Source organism: Emys orbicularis, chromosome 1 (assembly GCF_028017835.1).
Source record: "Emys orbicularis isolate rEmyOrb1 chromosome 1, rEmyOrb1.hap1, whole genome shotgun sequence".
In the NCBI taxonomy this organism is placed as follows: Eukaryota; Metazoa; Chordata; order Testudines; family Emydidae; genus Emys; species Emys orbicularis.
Window position 1 is genome coordinate 136,095,580 of NC_088683.1, and position 10,036 is coordinate 136,105,615.

Sequence of the window (10,036 nt, forward strand, 5' to 3'; positions counted from 1 at the left end):
TTGCAGCACCATTGAGAAGTACCCCTTGCGGTTTATGTACTGGGTACCCTGGTGCTCCGGTGCCAAGATAGGAATATGGGTTCCATCTATTGCCCCACCACAGTTAGGGAATCCCATTGCAGCAAAGCCATCCACTATGACCTGCACATTTCCCAGAGTCACTACCTTTCGTAGCAGCACCTCCGTGATTGCTTTGGCTACTTGCATCACAGCAGCCCCCACAGTAGATTTGCCCACTCCAAATTGATTCCCGACTGACCGGTAGCTGTCTGGCGTTGCAAGCTTCCACAGGGCTATCGCCACTCGCTTCTCAACTGTGAGGGCTGCTCTCATCTTGGTATTCTGGCGCTTCAGGGCAGGGGAAAGCAAGTCACAAAGTTCCATGAAAGTGCCCTTACGCATGCGAAAGTTTCTCAGCCACTGGGAATCGTCCCACACCTGCAACACTATGCGGTCCCACCAGTCTGTGCTTGTTTCCCGGGCCCAGAATCGGCGTTCAAAGCCTATAACCTGGCCCATTAACATCATAATCTCCAAAGCACCGGGGCCCGCGGTCTCAGAGAATTCTGTGTCCGTGTCCATGTCCTCATCACGCTGGTCGCTGCGCTGCAATCGCCGCCTCCTCCTCCTCCTCGCCTCTTGTTTCTGGTCCTGTGTAAGCATAAACTCCACGAGAAAGCGCGAGGTGTTTATAATGTTCAAGACTGCGTTCTGGAGCACAACGGGATCCATGCTTGATGCAGAATGGAGTCTGCAGAGTTCACTCAGGAAAAAAGGCGCGAAATGGTTGTCTGCCGTTGCTTTCAGGGAGGGAGGGGGAGGCTGTACCCAGAACTACCTGCGACAATGTTTTTTGCCCCATCATGCACTGGGGTCTCAACCCAGAATTCCAAGGGGGGTGGAGACTGCGGGAACTATGGGATAGCTATGTAAAAGCTACCCACAATGCAACGCTCTGGAAATCGATGCTACTATGGTAGCTTGGACGCACACCACCGAATTAATGGTGCCTAGTGTGGCCGAATACATTCGAATTTATAAAATCGGTTTCCTAAATTCGAATTATATAAATTCGAATTAATCCTGTAGTGTAGACATACCCTTAATCTGATGCAAGCCCCTGAAGTAGTCAAACTAGTGCTTTCTAGCATAGACCAGGTGCTAGATCTGATGCTGAGTTCCTAGCTGGACATACAACTGATAACCATTCATGTATAATTTATCCAGGCAAGCTCCTGAAGTCATGAGAATGTTGGCTTTATTTTAATTTTATTTTAATTTTAAAAGTAAGTTTTTAGACTTGTGGTAGCAGAGAGAAGTTGGAAAATGAAAACTAAGGGCTAAAACCAAACCAAAACCAAAACAGAAGGCAAATAAAAAGGTAGACAATTTTATTATTTCATTGAAATCTCATGATTTTTAAGATAATCTCATGGTGTAGGTTTTTTGTCTTTTGGTTTTTGGCCTGATTTATGATTTGTTGAATGATTGGGGCTGGCAATATTAAGACCCATCAGACATAATGGTCCAAGCACAGGATAGAAAACTAAGGCCATGTCTACACTACAAAATTATGTCCATTTAACTGATGTCAGCATACAGCCACCGTAGTATTAAATCACTTGTGTGTGTGCATGCACACTTGGCTCCTTGTGTTGGCAGTGCATGTCCTCACCAGGAGTACTTGTATCAATTGTAGTGTCAGTGTTGGCATTGTGGGACAGCTCCTGAAGGCCAGAAACAGTCGATGTAGGTGCTGCGTTGACCTAATTACATCAACTGACTCTATCCGCTTGGAGAGGTGGTGTTATTTAGGCCATGTCTACACTAGCACTTATGTTGACAAAACTTTTCTTGCTCAAGGGGTGAAAAAAACATCCCCGATTGACATAAGTGTTGCCAGAAAAAGCGCTTTTGTGCACAGCACTATGTCGGTGGGAGATGCTTTCCCGCCAACATAGCTACTGCCGCTCGTTGAGCTGGTTTTATTATGGCAACAGGAGAACTCTTTCCTGTCGCCATAACATGGCTACACAAGCAATCTTACAGCGGCACAGCTCTATTGGTACAGCTGTGCCACTGTAATCTTGTAAGTGTAGACATGGCCTAAATCAGTGTAGAGAGATACTTATGTTGGCAGGAGCCAAATTTAAGAGAAGACACTTCCACAGTTAGGTCAATGCAAGGCAGCTTACATCGACCTAACTGTGTAGTGCAGACCAAGCCTAATATTAAAAACTCCCTGCTCTGAAACTAATGCCTTCTAAGGCCTTGGGTAAGTCACATGAAATGGGAATGATCATTGTGATTGAATGGGGCAAAAGGGGAAAACTGGATTTTCCATATTTATTTTTCCTCTTCCTTCCCCCAGCCTTACTCCTGGTGTTGTGAAATGACTATTTTTATTACATCATTGCTTTAAGGAATGTTCATACTGAAAGCTTAAGCAGCCCATTAAAAACTAACTCTGTGTGTGTGTGAATGTGAGAGAGAGAGAGAGAGAGAGAGAGAGTAAAACAAACCCAGTTGCTTCAAGGTCAGTTGAATCCTCTCCCTCCCCCTCCTCCAGTTAAACTCTGTTGTATGGGGTCTCTGCTTAAATTAGTTTGTCCAAAGCAGCAAATCTGGTGGCACATAGAAATACAAATCGAATTAAAGTGAAATTATATCGTGTTGTGCAGGATAGAGGGGAACACAGAGTGACCGTCAGCCCCAAAGACTAGGATCTTTCTGTTCCCATTACAAAGGTAAAGGAGTAAATCCTTCAGCAAGGGCTGGTGGTAGCGTCCCCCAGGGCGCTCTTAATCTCGGAGGATCAGATGTGGACTGGAGCCCTAGCAGAACCCTCTACCCCTGTCAATGGGACCTCCCTTTCACATGAAGGAGACGGCACGGGCTATGATCCGGGACGGGCAGGGAACAGAAAGTGTTAAAGGTACGCAGTACCAGCCGTTATCTGCTCCGAACCTGCTGTAGCTGACTGAGGAGGTGGGTGTGATTCCTGGAGCATCTAACCCATTACCCCAAGCACATTACAGAAACTAGGCTAACTTAACTGACGGCGATCCTAACCTCCACGAAGAATGCGGGAGCCGCCGCTTCGCCTACTTCTTTCTCTCTTGTTAGGAGGAGGTGTCCCTGCTGGCTCCCTCCTTGCTTACACCTCCCTACCTCCCTCCTCATCTGGCGGGCAAGGGGTGCTGTTGTATCGAGGGATCCCGCTTCCCTCTCCCGGCCCCGCGTGTGTTCAAATCCAAGATCCCCTTCCAGCCCCAGCGCCTTGCCGTGAACTCCTGACCTTCCCGTCTCCAGGGCGAAACACTTGGCGCGGGTGGATGCGAAGCGCTTGTTGCAAGAACGAAGTCAAAATGTAACTAGCCTCCCCACCATTGCTCGCTCCCGGCCCCGCTGCAAAGCCGCTCCGCGCTTAGCCTCCGCCAGCCCAGCTCGCTGCGGGGCAGATGGGAGCTTTGCAGGGACGCTTCTAACAATAGACAAATGTAGAAAAATGGCAAAACGGTTTTTCTCCATCTCCCCCCCCTTTTAAAAAATGATTACGATTAAAGCGTATTGAGACCGAGAGGTGGCAAATGAGGCCGGGCCACCTTTAGAGCTGGCTGTTTGGAAGAGGTGAGGCGCACAGATGGGGCGGCGCCCTGAGCATTAACCAATGGATCGCCTCCGCTGTTTAAATAGACTTGTAATGTCAATCATTTTCTTCTTCGTCAGCCTCCCTTCAATCGCCATATTGGGCAACCGAGAAAAGGGCTCGTCTTTTCTTGTTTTTTCCGTCGTCTTTTTTTTTTTTTTTTTTTTTTTTTTTTTAACTACACGGCAGCTTTGACATCGGCGAGGTTTGCGAGCGCACTTTGGATCGGGGGAGCCGCGGGCTTCGCATCAGCCTGGAACTGGGCTTGCAAAAGGGGGCTTGGCTTTTCCCCATCCTCCGCTCTCCCCAGTGTCCACTTGATCTGCCCCAGGCTTTCTGGTGAATATCAGGGGTTCTCTCCCCCCGGCCTGTGTCTTATGCAAGTGTTTGTTGTTGTCTCTTCTCGTGGAGCCGAGATCGAGTTTAAAAAAAAAAGAAGAGGCAAGGAAGAAAATATTTTCACGTAGCGAAAGAGAAAAACAACCACCGCCGCCAGAAGAAAGAGGGTGGGGGGAAATGTCAAACGTACGTATTTCGAATGGGAGCCCGACCCTGGAGCGGATGGAAGCCCGGCAGTCGGAGTATCCCAAGCCTTCAGCTTGCAGGAACCTCTTTGGGCCCGTGAATCACGAAGAGTTAAACAGGGACTTAAAGAAGCACCGCAAGGACATGGAAGAGGCATGTCAAAGGAAGTGGAATTTTGATTTCCAGAATCACAAGCCCCTGCCTGGCAGGTTCGAGTGGCAAGCCGTGGAGAAAGGGAGCTCGCCCGACTTCTACTTCAGACCCCCGTGGCCCCCCAAAGTCGCTTGCAAATCTGCCACCCATGAGAGTTTGGATGTAAATGGAAACTGCCCAACGGTGATTGTAGTCGGTTCTCAGGGAATCTCAGAGGACACTCACTTTGTAGATCAAAAAACTGATGTATCTGAAAATCAAACGGACTTAGCAGACCAGTGCAGTGGGCAAAGAAAACGACCAGCGACGGATGGTAACGTACTCTTAGAAAACAAAAGCTTTTTGCTTTCTGTACTGTATCCTTGTCAGTGTTAGTTAGAGCTGTATACCTCCTTCGCATATACATCACGCTCATATCTTGCATACAGTAAACTGTTCTACTGGTTTACTGGCAGACAGCGTTTTAAGATTTACCCTTCCTCTTAGCTTAAAAACCCAGGACTGTCTGTACTCTCGGGAATCTTGAGTTAAATTGGCTTCTGGAGCCCATGGATCATTTGCAATCAAATGCCCTTACAAACCAGCACCTCCTTCCTCTCCCCGCGACTGTAGTAATCGCTATGTGAACTCTGCATCCTTTTGACTTTTTTAAATAGTACAAGTTTCATAACACATATGAAGCAAAGTGTAGAAGGATATTTTGGACAAAACAAGAAACATGTATCTTTATTTAAGCAAAAAAACAACCCTCCTCCCCATCTCTTTCGATAGTTGACCCTGAGGGTCATAAATATTCAGGGTCCTCCAGTCCCTCGTTCCCCCATGCAGCGCAAACATCTGGCAGCAAACGTATTTAATGTTAAGTTTTCACTCTTCTTTTTGTTTCTTTCAATGTTCCCCTCCTAGATTCTTCTCCTCAGCCTAAAAGAGCCAACACAACAGAAGAAGAGGTTTCAGAAGAATCCCCCAGTGCCAGCTCAGTGGAGCAAACACCCAAGAAATCCAGCCCAAGAAGACGTCAAACGTAAATTGTTTAGGTGGGTTCCCATTACAATGGTGGAGTTTTTTGTTTTGTTTTTTTAAACCAGTGTAACTGAGTAAAGCATTGAAGGACTATGGAAAGGTCCACTCTGAGGCCATTCCAGTATCTATGATATTAGTTTCTCTGATAAACTTTGTAGACTTGGTCTTTTTTTAATACGCCTGAAAAACAGAATTTCAAAAAGGCTTTAAAATAGAAGTCTACAGATTAAATACATTTTGTTAATATGCTTTAGGAAGACTATGCTAAACTTTGGGGGGTAGGGGAGAGGGAGTGTAAATGAGCGAGTTTTTACTGTGCCATTAATAAACAATACCTTCCTTCTGGTTTAAGATTTGGGTCACTTAAGTAAGGAGGATCCTCTTACCAATTGTATCGGTACCATGCTGGTAGAACGAATGAGTTTCAAATACGTTCTTTCTAAACTGTTTTAAACTTTCAGATGAGTATTAATGGCTTTTCCCATTGTCTTTGCACATACCAGCAAACTTTCATCGTGAGACATATAAGTAAATAAGGACTGTAAATCAAGAAGCTGAGCATTTTATTTATATCAGAACTATTCTTTTTGTTATATTTATTTTTGTACGATCACACACATCGGAATGTACAATCAGCACCCTGCGTTAATGAGAGGGGTTTTTTTAAATGTAAGGGCTGGGGGGTCGTACATTTACCGATGGTTTCAAAGTAGTAGGGATTAAAGGAAAGGATTTCCAAACATGATTTGCGATTGTGCAGAACAGATTAAGCTGTAAAGCAGAAGTTAAAACAAATTAGCTCTGCTGGGGTAAACAATCCATGAACACGTCAGCATGCATGTGTATGCAAATTGCACTACTACTGTCTGTTTATTTGGGTGTTTGAAGGGGAAACTAATGGTGTCGGCAGACAAAAAATAGAAGGAGTGGAGTAGAGGAGGGTTCCCCGGGCTGTTTATTTTTTTATTATTGCAACCCAAAATACGTTTGAGTTTAGAAAGTTAGAAGATCAGTTGCAAACGAATCTTGCATTAATCTTAAATATGTGACTCTGGGTCAGCCAAGAGACTTGTTGCAAAACAGCTTAATAACACAGCATTTATACTACTTTAAAAAAGTGAAATATGGGGAGCTCTGGAAACATGTTCACTTGGTCTCAACTCTGTGTAAGCCTGCTGGATTTAAAAAACCTATGTGTGGATCAGCAGCCCTCCATAAGGGTGGTGGTGAGTTTCCCTTGTTTTTAAAGGAATATGTCCCTCTTCTGCCCATATACTACTGATTACTGGTCAAAAGTTTTGTTGGCAACACACCCAATTTACAATCGCTCCATCCCCAACAATTAGGGCAAAGAATGCAAGTGATCAATTTAGTTTTTAAATAGTGACTTGTGTCTCATGATCTCTAGTAGAGCAAAGCAATTGCATTTCTTTTGGCACTTCTAATACCTTCCTTTTTTATTTTCATCACAGAGTTAAGAATGTGCATTTCCTTGTTCATCGGATGCCTCGGTGGTTGATGAAGGGAGGAAGATGTAAAGTTTTTTATATATATATATAAAAATTAAAATACATATCGTTGATTCTCCATGGGATGGAGATCCTGTACAAGCACTGAAAAAAACAAAAAAATAAACAATAACACTAAAATTTTAGGCACTCTTAAAAGACCTGCCTCTAAAAGCATTGGATGTAGCATTGTGCAATTAGGTTTTTCCTTATTTGCTTCATTGTACTACCTGTGTATATAGTTTTTACCTTATGTAGCACATAAACTTTTTTTGGGGGGGGAGAGGGAGGGGATGGAAAAGGGTGACCAATTGAAACTTGCTTTCACAATCTAGCAAGCAGGGAAATTTATGAAGAGAAGCAGTGTAGAGGTTTTCTTTAAAAAAATTTTTTAAAGATGTATTGTCTCTTTAAGTGGGGTCTACAATGTCTTTTTTTTTTTTAAATACACCATAATGCTAACACTGGCTACAGCAGACCGTTACAGACTGCTTGTGAATTTCTACTTATTACATTAAGCTTACGAGGTGGGAGCTCTGTTTCCGTTATGTAGCAGCAAAAGGATTTTTATGTCCTGCAACTTCTTAAATCTCTTAGGATAAACCTAAAGAATTTTAGAGTAGTTCCATTGATTCTAACTATTACCCATAACATTACCTGGATATTTTCAAATGAATTTGGAGAGTTCATATTTCAAAACAGAATATTGTTGATTACTGATGTTCATGAGTGAGTGAAAAGGGACACTACATCTTTAAACAGTATTTCTACACTGCCTGTGTATCTGTATGTAAAAATAAAAACATAAAAGTTTGAAGTGTACCTGTGTACATAACTCTGTAAAGACACTGAGAAATTATACTAACTTATTTATGTTAAAAGATTTTTTTAATCTAGAAGATATTTTTTCCCCATAAAGCCAAAGTGGCATGTTTTGTGCATTTGTAAATGCTCTATTTGGTAGACTTTTAGGGGTTTTTTTTTGTTTGTTTGTTTCTGTTTTTTTTTTCTTTCTTTTTCTGTTAATTAATATGGCTGTGCTAAGGATTGCAGACTGAGCCAAGTTTAATATTGTTTTTGTAATGCGTGAGAAAAAATTGCCAATTGATATTGTTTCACATCAAGCAATCAATAAAGAAAACTGCCATATATATGAAATGAGTTCTCTGCTGTGTGTTTCAAATTCATTCTGTACCTGGCCCAAGAGGAAGTAGATTACTTCAAGTAGTACAGCAGGTTTCCCTCTGTGTGCCTAAAGTACAGGGAAAAGTAAGGAATAAAGTTACAGCATTATAAATATATACATTCCTCAGGCCATGTGTCATAACTTACTGTTACTTCTACCAGTAATAGGCATTATCTCAGATTAACTGGGAGCAAAGGCCCTCAGCCTCTTGATTCAATGGAGGAAGTTAACTTCTTGAGTCACACCATTTTGTTTAAAAAACTATACCTTTGAAATCTTAATCCAAATAACATCTGGTCATAACATACTCAAATACTGGACCATATCTTGCCATCAGATGGCACAAGATTTGGCCAACTTTCAGAGTAGCAGCCGTGTTAGTCTGTATCCGCAAAAATAACAGGAGTACTTGTGGCACCTTAGAGACTAACAAATTTATTAGAGCATAAGCTTTCGTGGGCTACAACCCACTTCTTCGGATATGCATCCGAAGAAGTGGGTTGTAGCCCACGAAAGCTTATGCTCTAATAAATTTGTTAGTCTCTAAGGTGCCACGAGTACTCCTGTTATTTGGCCAACTGTACATCAGACCTAAGCTGCTGTTAAGGCCCAAATCCGTAAAGGTATTTAGGCTCCTAACTTCCACTGAAATCAATAAAGGTAAGGAACCTAAATACATTTGAGGATCTGGGCCTTAAATCCCTCAACAATCTATGCCTGGAATCTGTCAGCGCTACTCCCCTACCCCCATTTTAAAGAATTTTCAAGTCTGTGTCTGAAAACACTCTTATATTAACAGCATCTTACCAAATATGTCCATTTCCCTTGTCCACACAAAATAAGTAAATCAACAAAATCATAGGATTCTGCACATATAAAAAAACCCTAATAATTACATTGACTAGTAAGTACGCAATTGGGTTTGCTTTTAGTATGTTTGTGCTTCTAAATTATCTCCATGTTTGTAGAGCAAACACATCGGTTTTTGTTCCATACAGAGAGTTAACCCTAGAAAATATTCTATGATCTATGGCTATGGCCCTGATCTTGCACACACTTATAAAAGTGCTCAACATTACTCACCTGAGTAGTCCCACTGAAACCATTGGACCTACTTTCCTGCTTAAAGTTAAGCATGTGCATAATGGTGGGGGTTGTTCATGGCATCAGGGTCTCGAGTAGTAATGCCACCTCTGTCCAAAGCACCCTCACTATGTCACACTACTAACGCTACTCTCTCTAATATAGAATCATGTGCAGTATAGGGCGAATTAGGACCTAAACAGAAATGGTTTCATATAGGGATAATGTTTTTCATCTGATTTTAAGCTGCTTCATTACAAACTCCTATGGAGAGCCAGTTCCCTGGGGAAAGGGGCACAAACCTATGTCAACAGGTAAAATGCAGGTAAGGTTGCTATCTCCTATTAACCTTTTTGACACAAAACCAAAGAGGTTGCATCACCACAGGAAAAAAGCATTAAACAAGACAACTTGCATGCAAATCATCTACTGTAAAGGGGAAGGTAAATTGAGGTTTTTATAAGTGGATCTAAGACCATTTAAAAATAAAGGTAATTAGAAATATTTCATCAGTTGTTCTTTCACAAGTGCTCTTTCAAACTTTACATTGCCAGGGATGGAATCAGGACTAGTTAGCAAAACCTCACATCTCTTCAGGGGGTTGTTTTTTCTGAGCTTTCCCAGATATCTTGAGGGAGTCTGTGCCTCAGTTTCTCTACCTTCCTCTCAGCGCTGGGGGAGAGGCACTATGTAAGCATTGCCAGCTCCTTACAGGGAAATCCCTATAGCACTGTAAAGTTTTATTGTTCACACTATATTTGCCACGGCTGCATGCCTGGGCCTGTTCAAGTTGATCAGCTATTGAGTGTTAGCACAACCATTTTTTCGAACATCTAGCTGAGCATACATCCATTCCATGCCCCCTGAAAATCGTATATGTGCGACAAAAAAGCCCTAAATCTCAGCGAG

General features: G+C 42.7%; 1 protein-coding gene across 1 annotated transcript; it reads left to right on the forward strand.

The window, feature by feature from the left end:
- The first annotated feature begins 3,798 nt into the window (after positions 1 to 3,798).
- On the forward strand, positions 3,799 to 8,019 carry CDKN1B (cyclin dependent kinase inhibitor 1B). Its single transcript, XM_065399272.1, has 3 exons — positions 3,799 to 4,640; positions 5,234 to 5,364; positions 6,823 to 8,019. The coding sequence occupies exons 1-2, from the start codon at positions 4,166 to 4,168 to the stop codon at positions 5,353 to 5,355; spliced, it is 597 nt and encodes a 198-aa protein (XP_065255344.1). The 5' UTR covers positions 3,799 to 4,165; the 3' UTR covers positions 5,356 to 5,364; positions 6,823 to 8,019.
- Positions 8,020 to 10,036: the final 2,017 nt, after the last annotated feature.